The 13,414-nt window shown below is 42.4% G+C and overlaps 1 protein-coding gene across 1 annotated transcript in view; it reads left to right on the plus strand.

Annotated features, from left to right (window-relative positions):
* LOC129821770 (NADPH--cytochrome P450 reductase-like) overlaps positions 1-13,414 on the plus strand; it is a 37,537-nt gene that overhangs the window by 21,637 nt on the left and 2,486 nt on the right. Inside the window, exons 3-15 of the mRNA XM_055879397.1 lie at positions 4-52; positions 7,570-7,698; positions 8,166-8,315; positions 8,894-9,018; positions 9,340-9,429; positions 9,550-9,648; positions 9,910-10,026; positions 10,206-10,324; positions 10,691-10,872; positions 11,293-11,442; positions 12,136-12,403; positions 12,605-12,750; positions 13,202-13,287. Coding sequence (XP_055735372.1) covers positions 4-52; positions 7,570-7,698; positions 8,166-8,315; positions 8,894-9,018; positions 9,340-9,429; positions 9,550-9,648; positions 9,910-10,026; positions 10,206-10,324; positions 10,691-10,872; positions 11,293-11,442; positions 12,136-12,403; positions 12,605-12,750; positions 13,202-13,287 — 1,710 coding nt within the window. The remainder of the gene's footprint in view (positions 1-3; positions 53-7,569; positions 7,699-8,165; positions 8,316-8,893; positions 9,019-9,339; positions 9,430-9,549; positions 9,649-9,909; positions 10,027-10,205; positions 10,325-10,690; positions 10,873-11,292; positions 11,443-12,135; positions 12,404-12,604; positions 12,751-13,201; positions 13,288-13,414) is intronic.

Genomic DNA, 13,414 nt, shown 5'->3' on the forward strand with positions numbered 1-13,414 from the left:
CAGAGCACCTTCTACTCGAGAGACTAGTTTTATTGAGAAGATGAAGAAAACAGTTAGTGTTTTTCTATTTTCCGGTATATTGGGGGTGGGAAGGACAATGGTCTAGCTACTAGACTGGCTTTACATAATGGTTCTTAGGTAGAGGACAGCTTGACGGATTGCAGTGGATCCTCCGGACTCCTCAGTCCAGACCTGGGTTCAAATGCAATTTGAAATCATTTGAAATATGTTCTGGGCTGGATTGAGCGTTTCTGGTACAATAGAGTCAATAGAATGTTCGAAAAGGTGAAAACCCTGGCCATCTGGCAATCCAGGCAGAAAAGAGCAAACACTAAATGTATTTGAAAGATTTCAAGTTGCTATTTAACCTAGATCTGCGCAGTAACGTTACTAGCTGATCTTGAGAAATTGATATAGGCTTGAGTAAGCAAGTGTGATTTGGCTGCAAAGTCCCCAGATATCAGGAGATGAAATAAATACAATAATGATGGTATTTTACGCCATCATTTAGTCTTGTCTCTGTTGCTCACTGTCTAATGATTTATCATGGGAACCATGAATGGTGAAATACACTGAGTATACAAATCATAAAGAAGACCTGCTCTTTCCATGACATAGAAAGCGATGATCCCTTATTGATGTCACTTGTTAAATCCACTTCAATCATTGTAGAGGAAGGGGAGGAGACGGGTTAAAGAAGGATTTTTAAAGAAGGAAGCCTTGAGACCATAGAGCCCAACAGTGGAGGTGTGAAAATAGCCATAAAACCAATAGTTTTTCCATAGGGGATTTTAGAATCACTTAAAATAAGGGTTGTGCTTCGTGTAGGCTTACCCTGGCGTGACGTTTTGATAACCATGTAAATCTCTCTCGGAAAAGATGAGTTTTATCAATATATTCGGTTCAATTTACTCTCAGGTTCGAAAATGCTAATTAGCATCAAATTCCTGCACAGGAATGAAATCATCAGCATGTATTCATCACATCTTTACTAATGCTGCAGAAATTTGCTTGAAAGCAGTATCCAGATCCATCGGATGTAGTGATCACAATATAGTAGCCATATCTAGGAACACCAAAGTTCTAAAGGCTGGGCTTAATATAGTGTATGAGGGCATACAATAAGTTGTGTAGTGATTCTTATGCTGTTGATGTAAAGAATGTTTGTTAGTCTGTGGTGTGTAATGAGGCGCAAACAGACACTGCACGTGACACAATTGCTTATTCCAGTCACTAATAAGCATGCACCCATTTAAGAAAATGACTGAAAAAACTGTTAAATCCCTGTGGATTGATGAGGAATTGAAAAATTGTATGGTTGAGAGAGATGAGGCAAAAGGAATGGCAAATGAAGTATGGCTGCACAACCGATTGGCAAACGTATTGCAAATTGAGAAATCCTGTGACTAAACTGAATAAAAAGAAGAAACTACACTATGAAACTAAGAAATTACATAAAGAATGATAGTAAAAACTTTGGTGCACCTTAAATGACATTTTGGGGGAAAAAGGCAAACTCAGCTCAATCATTCATTAAATCAGATGGATAATTCATCACAAAACCAACTGATAACTACTTAAATTATTTTTTCATTGGCAAGATTAGCAAACTTAGGCATGACATACCAGCAACAAACGCTGACACAGAGAGCTAACATTAATCATATGCATGTCAATCTCTCCTGGTTCAAAGTGGAGGAGAGATTGACTTCATCACTACATGTATTTATGAGAGGTATTGACATATTCAATGCACAGAACTGTCTGTTTGAACTAGGGTTGCAAAGGGTCGGAAACTTTCCCGGAAATTTTCCATGGGACATTAAGACCTGGAATTTGGGGAATTTTGCTTAAATTCCTCAAAAAAGTTAGCTTATAACAGTGAACCTTTTTTGTGGGATACACACAAGGCAATTCTAGGTCTTGTGGCCTATTTTGGTTAAACTATCCCCAATTCAATGGAATTGCAACCCTCGCATGCACAGTGCATTCTTCCATCACATGTACAGCTGATTCTCAAGGTCTTGCACACTAATGAGATGCTATTGAGCCCACGCTACTACGCTGTCTGAGCCAAGGACTACATGTTTACTGGTGAGTTTTCATTGCAATACTGGGTGGGGTGAATATATTTTCTTTGACATTATTTTTTGTTGACTAGTAAATAGTAGCCTACCGCAAAGTGTGTTTAAATCATTTCAAACTTGTTAACAATTTCTGCTAGTTAGTTTTTGCTACCATGTGGGTTTAAGCTTGCTTGAGCCTGCTAACTGAAGTGTTAATTCACTTGTTTCCATATGTTTCATTTGAAAAAATTTATCTTACAAAGGAGTTGTTTAATCTAACTGCTTAACTATTTATCTGTACATGGAATTGTATATATATATTTTTTTACTCATTATTTTCTAATATTTACAGGAAAATGCCACGGGCACTATCTGATGTGTGGAGACATTTCACTGCAGCTAATGTAGAAGGAAACGCTGTGTACATTTGCAAGTACTGTGCCAAATCATATGTGAAGAATGCAACAAAGATGCAGGATCATCTGGCCAAGTGCATAAAGTTCCCACAGCGCTCACAACAAGCAACCTCTGACAAAATTCCCTCTACTTCTATTTGAGGTGAACATGATGAATCAGACACCTTATCAATAGCAACAGCTCATGGTCCTCCTGGAATCAGAAGTTTTTTTGACTCAATGGAGGAAAGTAGTCAGAGAAATGCTGATGAATGTCTTGCTCGAGCTGTGTATGCAACTTGTTCACCTCTGATGCTCACAGGCAATGTGTATTGGAAGAGATTTCTGAATGTTCTTCCCCCAGAATACACCCCTCCAACCAGACATGCTTTAGCTACTCATTCACTGGATACAGAGTTCAAGTGAAGGTCAAGCAAATCATAGAGAAAACAGATTGTATTACAATCATCTCTGATTGGTGGTCGAATGTAGGTGGGCAAGGAATAATTAACTACATCATCTCCACCACTCAACCAGTATTCTACAAGAGCACAGACACGAAGGACACTAGTCTCTACATTGCAGATGAGCTGAAGGCAGTCATCAATGACCTTGGACCACAGAAGGTATTTGCACTGGTGACAGACAATTCTGGGAACATGAAGGCTGCTTGGCCTAAAGTAGAGGAGTTACTACCCTCATATCACAACCATTGGCAGTGCTGCTCATGCATTGAATCTGCTCCTCAAGGACATCATGGCACTGAAAATAATAGATACACTCTACAAGAGAGCCATGGAAATGGTTAGGTATGTGAAGGGTCATCAAGTTTTGCAGCGATCTACCTCACCAAGCAAAGTGAGAAGAATAAGAGCACCACATTGAAGCTGCCCAGCAACACCCATTGGGGTGGTGTTGTCATCATGTTTGACAGTCTCCTGGAGGGGAAGGAGTCTTTCCAAGAAATGGCCATATCACAATCTGCCGATACGGACATCCCCATCAAGAGGATCCTCCTGGATTATGTATTTTGGGGGAGAGTGGTAAGCGGCCTGAAACTACTGAAACCTATAGCAGTAGCCATTGCTTTGATTGAGGGAGACAATGCCATCCTGTCTGATGTTCAGAGAAGAAATCCGTGATGCCCTGCCCACTGTTGCTCCAAGCAGAGGAAACCGTGGTTCTGAAATACATCAAAAAGCACGAAGACTTCTGCCTGAAGCCCATACACGTCGCAGCGTGTACGCAGCATACTTACTGTCTGGTGCAGAGATCAACAAGGCCGATGGTGTCATCACTATCGTGTCTCGCCACCTTGGCTTGGATGAGGGCAAGGTTCTTGGCAGTCTGGCGAAGTACACTTCCAAGCAATGGCTTTGTGATGGAGATGCAATATGGCAGTCGTGGCAACATATCAGCCACCTGGTGGAAGGGACTTTGTGGATCTGAGGCTCTTTCCACTGTTGCCTCCATCATCCTCTAAATCCCAACATCAGCCGCCTCAGAGCGCAACTGGTCCTTGTTTGGGAACACACACACACCAAAGCACGCAACAGGCTGACTAATACAAGGGTTGAAAAATTGGTGGCCATCCATGCAAATTTCTGGCTTTTTGAACCTGACAATGAGCCATCCTCAACAAGGTTGGAAAGTGACAGTGAAGATGTGGCCTCTGAGTCTGATGTTCAAGAGGTGGACATTGAGGAGGTCCATGGAGAAGACATGGAAGCCTGAGAGGAAGACAACCAAGCTTTAGTTTCTAAACTACCATTTTACAGATGTATGTTGAAAATGTTTTTGGGAGATGCGATGGATCATTGGGGATCATTCAATATTCCCTTTTGTTGTTCAGTGAAATCAGCCCATGTGAAGAGTCAACTAATTTAATTAAAGTTCAATTCGTAACTAAATCGTTTTTTTTATTTCTATTGGAAGGATTTAATCATTTGCAATTATGTCGACTTATGATTAGGTAAAAGGTTTATGTTTCTGTCTCCAAATTATATGGTAAATATATCCAATGCAAAAAACATCTACATTTAAATGGTATTAATAATAATTTGCATATTTCTGTTAATTTCCACAGAAAGTTTCCACCTCTGAATATTGCCCTAATTGCAAACCTAGTTTGAACTACTGGCGCACAGCTCAAATACCCATGCATACCCCATAAGACATGCCACGGGAGGTCTCTTCACAGTCCCCAAGTCCAGAACAGACTATGGGAGGTTCACAGTACTACATAGAGCCATGACTACATGGAACTCTATTCCACATCAAGTAACAGACGCAGTAAAGCAGTAAACAAAAAAAACGATAAAAATACACCTTATGGAAGAACGGGGACTATGAAGCAACACAAACATAGGCACAGACACATGCATACACACACACACACACACACACACACACGATAACATATGCATTATACACACACGTACACATGGGTTTTGTACTGTAGATACAGTTGAAGTCGGAAGTTTACATACACCTTAGCCAAATACATTTAAACTCAGTTTCATAATTCCTGACATTTAATCCTAGTAAAAATCCCTGTCTTGGGTCAGTTAGGATCACCACTTTATTTTAAGAATGTGAAATGTCAGAATAATAGTAGAGAATTATTTATTTCAGCTTTAATTTCTTTCATCACATTCCCAGTGGGCCAGAAGTGTACATGCACTGAATTAGTATTTGGTAGTGTTGCCTTTAAATTGTTTAACTTGGTTAAAACGTTTTGGGTAGCCTTCCACAAGCTTCCCACAATAAATTGGGTGAATTTTGGCCCATTCCTCCTGACAGGGCTGGTGAAACTGAGTCAGGTTTGTATGCCTCTTTGCTCGCACACGCTTTTTCAGTTTTGCCCACACATTTTCTATAGGATTGAGGTCAGGGCTTTGTGATGGCCACTCCAATACCTTGACTTTGTTGTCCTTAAGCCATTTTGCCACAACTTTGGAAGTATGGTTGGGGCCATTGTCCATTTGGAAGACCCATTTGCAACCAAGCTTTAACTTCCTGACTGATGTCTTGAGATGTTGCTTCAATATATCCACATAATTTTCCTGCCTCATGATGCCATCTATTTTGTGAAGTGCACCAGTCCCTCTTGCAGCAAAGCATCCTCACAACATGATGCTGCCACCGCCGTGCGTCACGGTTGAGATGGTGTTCTTCGGCTCGCAAGCTCCCCCTTTTTCCTCCAAACATAAGAATGGTCGTTATGGCCAAACAGTTCTATTTTTGTTTTATCAGACCAGAGGACATTTCTCCAAAAAGTATGATATTTGTCCCCATGTGCAGTTGCAAACCGTAGTCTGGCTTTTTTATGGAGGTTTTGGAGCGTGGCTTATTCCTTGCTGAGCGGCCTTTCAGGTTATGTCGATATAGGACTCGTTTTACTGTGATATAGATACTTTTGTACCTGTTTCCTCCAGCATCTTCACAAGGTCTTTTGCTGTTGTTCTGGGATTGATTTGGACTTCTCGCTCCAAAGTACGTTCATCTCTAGGAGACAGAACATGTCTCCTTCCTGAACGGTATGACGGCTGCGTGGTCCCATGGTGTTTATACTTGCTTACTATTGTTTGTACAGATGAACGTGGTACCTTCAGGCGTTTGGAAATTGCTCCCAAGGATGAACCAGACTTGTGGAGGTCTACAATTTTTTTCTGAGGTCTTGGCTGATTTATTTTGATTTTCCCATGATGTCAATCAAAGAGGCACTGAGTTTGAAGGTAGGCCTTGAAATACATCCACAGGTACACCTCAAATTGACTCAAATGAAGTCAATTAGCCTATCAGAAGCTTCTAAAGCCAGGACATCATTTTCTGGAATTTTTCAAGCTGTTTAACGGCACCGTCAACTTAGTGTATGTAAACTTCTGACCCACTGGAATTGTGATACAGTGAAATAATCTGTCTATAAACAATTGTTGGAAAAATTACTTGTCATGCACAAAGTAGATGTCCTAACCGACTTGCCAAAACAATAGTTTGTTAACAAGACATTTTTGGAGTGGTTAAAAAACGAGTTTTAATGACTCCAACCTAAGTGTATGTAAACTTCCGACTTCAACTGTATGTGGTGGAGTAGTGGCCTGAGGGCAGACAGTGTTGTGAAATCTGTGAATGTATTGTAATGTTTTTGAAATTGTATAAACTGCCTTATTTTGCAGCTAATGGGGATCCTTAATAAATACCAATAGTACATTTAGCTAACATAGTTAACCCGGAGATTCTTACCTTTGAATCGATTTGGCAGTCTCGTCCAGATCGTGGCATTTGTAGTTCTTTGTGATAGCCACATTAGCAGCTAATTAGCGTTGCATTTTTGGGTGGTAAATACAGGTGAATATATTGATAAGTCCGCTTGTTCTAGAGAGATTTACATGGTTATCAAAACGTCAATCCAGAGTAAGCCTTCACTAAACCCTTATTTTATGTGTTTCTAATATCTCCAGTGAGACAAATGAATGGTGGAATAACTATTTCCCTGTTTGACCTCTGTTTTTATGGGTATTATGACTCATACTGTGGTACTCTATTGATACATGGATTATGTATGTGTACCATTCACAGGGTGAATGGGCAAGACAAAAGATTTTGGTGCCTTTGAACGGGGTATTGTAGTAGGTGCCAGGCGCACCGGTTCGTCAAGAACTGCAATGCTGCTGGGTTTTTCACGCTCAACAGTTTCCTGTATGTATCAAGAATGGTCCACCACCCAAAGGACCACCATCCAACTTGACACAACTGTGGGAAGCATTAAAGTCAACATGGGCCAGAATCCCTGTGGAAAGCTTTCGACACCTTGTAGAGTCCATGCTACGAAGAATTGAGTCTGTTCTGAGGGCAAAAGGGGGGTAAAACTAAATATTAGGAAGCTATTCCTAGTGTATTTTTTCTATCACAGAACATAATACTCTAACTTGTATAATGTAGTATTTTACCTCGTTATTGGACAGCAAAAAGTTGAATGGCAGCAGGGTGGGTTGGGATTTGGTTATAACTATGGCCTGGAGTTTTTTTTCCTGGCTCCAGGTCATGTGGTCAGTAAAAAAACTCCTGGCCCTAATTCCAACTGTTGCTGCTGTTTCCCTCTCCAGGGTAGGAACATTGTGGTATTCTACGGCTCTCAGACAGGCACGAGCGAGGAGTTTGCCAACCGGCTGTCCAAAGACGCCCAGCGCTACGGTATGAAGGGTATGGCTGCCGACCCCGAAGAATACGACATGGTAACTAACGACATTTCTATATCAGGGTTTATATGGTTCAAAGGAACTATCTTAGGGCGTTGAAATTCAGTACCCTGGTTCCAGTTTCCTGGATCGTTTTAGAATTTTACAAAAATTGTGTTTTCACAAGACCTGATAACTGCTTCAGGGTGCGATTTTTGCATTCTACCTGACGTTAGCAAGCTAGCTTGTTTACAACGGGCAAAAAGTACCATGCGACTCATGTTACCGCGTCACAATACCTGGTACTCTGGTCCTGGGTCTTGGACCCGCAACTCACACTGGTCCAGGATTCGCTTCAGTCATGGTTTGTTTGCTTTTCACACAGGCTTTATAGCACAGATCAGTATTAGTCTCTTGAGCCAAGGACCTGTTCTGTACAATTGAAAAGCTACTAGTACCCTGAATGGCGTACAGCATGTGTAATAGCAAATCTCTATAATGTCCTGGCATCTTTTAATTCACAGTGTGAGCTGTCCCGTCTGGCTGAGATTGAAAACTCCCTGGCCATCTTCTGCATGGCCACGTACGGAGAGGGAGACCCCACGGACAATGCCCAGGACTTCTATGACTGGCTGCAGGAGAGTGATGGGGAACTGAATGGAGTCAACTACACAGTGAGTATCTCTTTGTCTCTCTCGCTCTCTTTCTCCTCCCCGTCATTCATAATCAGGGACAGAGTTTGCCCGAGAAACACGTATATTGGCTCCATTCACATACATTTGCCAAGCGTTCACTTTCAAATGTGTATTTCACATCGATGAACTTTAGTGCGAGACCGAGATGAGTAATGACAACATGCAAGAAATAGGCTTTATGTGTATGGTTGAATTCTGGCTTCAGCCATAGCTGACATGCGTGCCATCCTGGCTGGTTGGGCGTTGTCGGGGTCGATCCAACGGTCCTGCCCTCAATGGGGTGTAGAATTTAACTTCTGACTTAAGTGAATCTGGCCGGGCACTCTGAATGGTCACTTGGGCACCTTTCACTCCCTGATATTGTCTTTCTGTCCTAGACCAAAAAAACACATTAATTACACTAAGTGAAAGATGATTAACTTTCACAATGTACTAGCAGCAGGAGCTTGCATTCAGTGTGTGTGCATGTCTTTGTGTGCGTGTTTAAATATTGTGTATATAGGATACTATCTTATATTGAATATGTTGAACTGATGTTGACATATCTCTCCCTGCAGGTGTTTGCGTTGGGTAACAAGACATATGAACACTACAATGCCATGGGAGCGTATGTGGACAAGAGGCTGGAGGAGCTGGGAGCCAAGAGGGTCTTCGACCTGGGCATGGGAGACGACGACGGCAAGTGAGTGATGCTGCGTTGGAGGGGTGCGTCCCAATATCTCCTTTCTCCTGAAGAGTGCACTTGTTTACTACTTCCTACAAATCTAAAGGCGTTGAATTAGTGGAGGCATGGGCTAATTGAAGTTTCCACCATATTTCTTATACTAGCAATTTCCTTTCAAATCAGTGGAGGGAAGTGAACGAGTGCACACTTTGTGAGGAAGGAGAAATAATTGGTACATAACCTTGGATCACTCCCGAATCAAAGTGTGACCGATGTTTTCAGACCCCTGATGTCGAGATCAAAATAAGAGGGTGTTTTCTGCTTCTTTTCATTGTTCAGCCTGGAGGAGGACTTTGTGACATGGAGGGAGCAGTTCTGGCCAGCCATGTGCGAGCACTTTGGAGTGGAGGCTTCAGGAGAGGACTCCAGGTACTTAGCCCAATTTATTGTCTTTTTCACATGAAAAATGTCCCTCCACAATTCACACACACAAAGAGTATGGATGGAGCGATTTTCAGATTAACTGTAGGCCCTCTCGCTCTACATTAGCATTCGTCAGTACGAGCTCAAGGAGCACAATGACATCAACATGAACAAGGTGTACACAGGAGAGTTGGGGTGTCTGAAGAGCTTTGAGACCCAGAAACCGTGAGTTATTTTACCCCATCCTTTTCACTTATCATTACAATCATTATCTGCTACAGAGTTTAAGTCATGTTTTATAGATTTCACTCAAAACGAGTATTACTGCCCCCTAGTGGAGCTAAAGGGGATTTCATTGTTGGAATGCCTAAGTGCAACACTGCTTCATCCATCTATGTTCACCTCTATGATTCACCTTATGTTGTCTCTGCATGCCGTTGTGCACAGTTCACTGGTTTGAAATTCTATTTATCCTTTTCCCCCCAGGCCTTTTGATGCAAAAAACCCCTTCCTGGCTCCAGTCATTGTTAACCGCAAGCTCAACAAAGCAGGCAACAGGCATCTCATGCACCTTGAAGTCGACATTACAGGCTCCAAGATTAGGTAAGAGAGAGAGAGCCAAGAGAGACGTAACTTTGTCTCTGTATAGTTACCAATCTATCTCTACCTCCCAGACAGTATTTCCTTAAAAGGAATAGGCTACACTTCTTGGATGTAATTATGCCTTTCCACATAGTGGAAAGATGACTAGAAAAAAAACCTTTGTCATGCTGTCTTTGTAGATATGAGTCGGGAGACCACGTTGCCGTATATCCCACCAATGACACAGCGATCGTGAACAAGCTGGGACAGATCCTTGGCGTGGACCTTGATACGGTTATTTCTCTCAACAACCTTGACGGTACGGCACTGACCTGACGCAACACCTTGACTCAGTCCTCCGAATGTCTCTCAATGTCTTTTGAACATCCTTAAACACACACACATTGTGTTTGGACATCTCTTGAAATGTTACTCTCACTGCATTTACTTTTTTTTTTGAAGCAGAAGAAGGTTTTGTGTATTCACCAACTGTCTTATTACTCTAAGTCTTAAATGTAAATGTAAATGTTTGCCTTACCCAGATTAAGCCTAGTCCTGGACTAAAAATAAAAAGCGTAATTGAGATTTACTTTTTAGTTCAAGATTAGGCTTAATCTGTGTCTGGGAAACTGTCCCTTAATGTATAACCAATGTTAATGTGATGTTATTTGATGCCGTTTATCAGAGGAGTCCAATAAGAAGCACCCATTCCCTTGCCCCACCACCTACCGTACGGCTCTGACCCACTACCTGGACATCATCCATCCGCCTCGCACCAACGTCCTGTACGAGCTGGCCCAGTACGCCACCGACCCCAAGGACCAGGAGAACATGCACAAGATGGCCTCGTCTGCTCCCGAGGGCAAGGTGTGTGGCTCTGACACCGTGTTAACTCTACTTTGAATCAAAGTAGTCAAGATTACCTCCACATACCGAAGATGGGTAATTGGTAGTGGGAAAGTACTAGACTTGGGGTCAATTCAATGTCAATTCAGGAAGCAAACTTGAGAAAGCAGTGAGAAAAATTTGAATAAGAATTGAAATGTACTTCCTGACTGAATTTAAATTAAATTGAGCTCAACCTTGATAAGCCTATAACACCATGTGAAAGGTTTCCGCTAAACATAGATCTAGGATCATTTTAACGCCAACCTTAACCAATTTAGGAGGATGGTAAATAGATCTGACCCTCATGTATCTCAGATTCCTGACTACAGATCAGTGGTTAAGGGCAACTTCTACCTACTCCATGTTATCCCAGCTGAGTGTTGTTGTGGTCTCCACTAGGCTCTGTACCAGAGATTTGTGCTGGAAGACAACAGGAACATCCTGGCCATCCTGGAGGATCTGCCATCCTTGCGGCCTCCCATCGACCACTTGTGTGAGCTCATGCCCCGCCTGCAGGCTCGCTACTACTCCATTGCCTCCTCCTCCAAAGTGAGCCTATATACAGGGGTGTATCCATGCACTGTAGCAAAACGTTTTGCAACAGAAAAAACTAAAACAGGCATTTATTTCGTATGATTTCTAGTGAATATACGCCAGTCCACCACCCCTAATGACCCCACACCCTAGCTCCTATGGCAATAGTTATTTTTCATGTTACATTTACAATAGTTATTTAGCGGATGCTGTCTTACACTAGGAAGGACATTCAGATGATGTCAAACGACCAAGTTTTTTTAAAGGCCCACTGCAGTCAAAAAATGTAGCATCCTGTGTTTTATATATATTTCCACACTGAGGTTGGAATAATACTTTGAAAGTGGGAAAATTATGATAATTCCCTTTTAGTGTAAGAGCTGTTTTAAAAGAGAGCCTGAAATTTCGGCCTGTTTTGTGGGAGGGAGTTTTGGCCTTCCATGGTGACATCACCATCTGGTAAGTTCTTTAATAGCCCAATACATTCCAAACCTCTCTGCCAATAACAGCACATTTTCAGTTTTCCCCTACCCACTCAAACCACTTCCAGACAGTCCTAGCAAAATTCTTGTTTGACATATTGGTCTTTGCTAAGAAGCTAATTTTGTTTTATTTTAGTTGAGAACAGCTGCATTGGACCTTTAAGCGTCCATTTTAGGTCAATAGTGTGTTCTAAAAAGAGTGGTTAATGATGCCTTCTCTTTGTAGGTCCACCCCAATAGCATCCACATCTGTGCTGTGCTAGTGGAGTACACGACTAAAACGGGGCGCCTCACCAAGGGAGTGGCCACCACTTGGCTGAAGAACAAACTGGTTGCGGACAACGGCCACAAGTCCACAGTCCCCATGTACATTCGCAAGTCTCAGTTCCGCCTGCCCTTCAAGGCCAGCAACCCAGTCATCATGGTCGGTCCTGGGACCGGCATCGCTCCCTTCATGGGCTTCATCCAGGAGCGAGGGTGGCTGAAACAGCAAGGTACATGGTAGACACCGTAATAGAAGCTAGGCATAGATGCATGGAAATGTTTTGTGTTTGTGTCGATTTCCTGATTGTTTTGTTATGCTGCATAGTCTTTCTTTATGAGTTGTCATGTTCTGTGTGACATTGACTAAAATAAAGCACCTTAACGGTCTTGTATGGATACAAGTAAGACAATTGGTCTGCTTTTTCCTGTAGGCAAGGAGGTGGGGGAGACGGTCTTGTACTTTGGCTGCAGGCACAAGAACGAGGACTATCTGTACCAGGAGGAGTTGGAGGACGCTGAGAAAACGGGTGTCATCACGAAGCTCAACGTCGCTTTCTCTCGGGACCAGGAGCAAAAGGTATACTTGTTTTATTAGTTATTCAGCACCAGGACCTTAAAATGGTGAACAGTACTTTTCTGGTAGCTAGAATTTGACTAGATAGTCGTAGGCCACCATACAGCCATATTATCTGAGCCTACACACCCTGCAGTTGGGACACAAGACAAAATTGTACTCATATTTCCATAGCGTTCTTGAGTGTTGCCGATTATGGTTGTTGGTAGTATAGACCTTTTATCTATACCTGTCTGATTCTGTACCATTAGGTGTACTATTAGTGGGGACGGTCAACACATACTCCATACAGTCCTAGGCTAGCCCTCAGAGGATACCTGAGCGATTGAGTTTGTGCTGCCTCATCTCATAAGGAAAGAGGAACGCGTTTCTTTGCAAGATCAGTTTTTTGTTTGAAGGAGACTGGCAGCTCAAGAGGATGATAGATCTCTCTTTCCTCTCACTGTCTCTCCAGGTATACGTGCAGCATCTCCTGAGGACCAACAAGGAGGACCTGTGGAGGCAGATCCACACAGACAACGCACACATATACATCTGCGGGTAAGGAAGGATCCTCTCCGGTAACATTTGCCCCTTGGCAATAAAGTTGATTGAAATTGACTGAATCACCACCTTCCGGAGACACCTGAAACCCCACCTCTTCAAGGAATATCTAGGATAGGATAAA

Source organism: Salvelinus fontinalis, chromosome 24 (genome assembly GCF_029448725.1).
Source record: "Salvelinus fontinalis isolate EN_2023a chromosome 24, ASM2944872v1, whole genome shotgun sequence".
NCBI classification, from domain to species: domain Eukaryota; kingdom Metazoa; phylum Chordata; class Actinopteri; order Salmoniformes; family Salmonidae; genus Salvelinus; species Salvelinus fontinalis.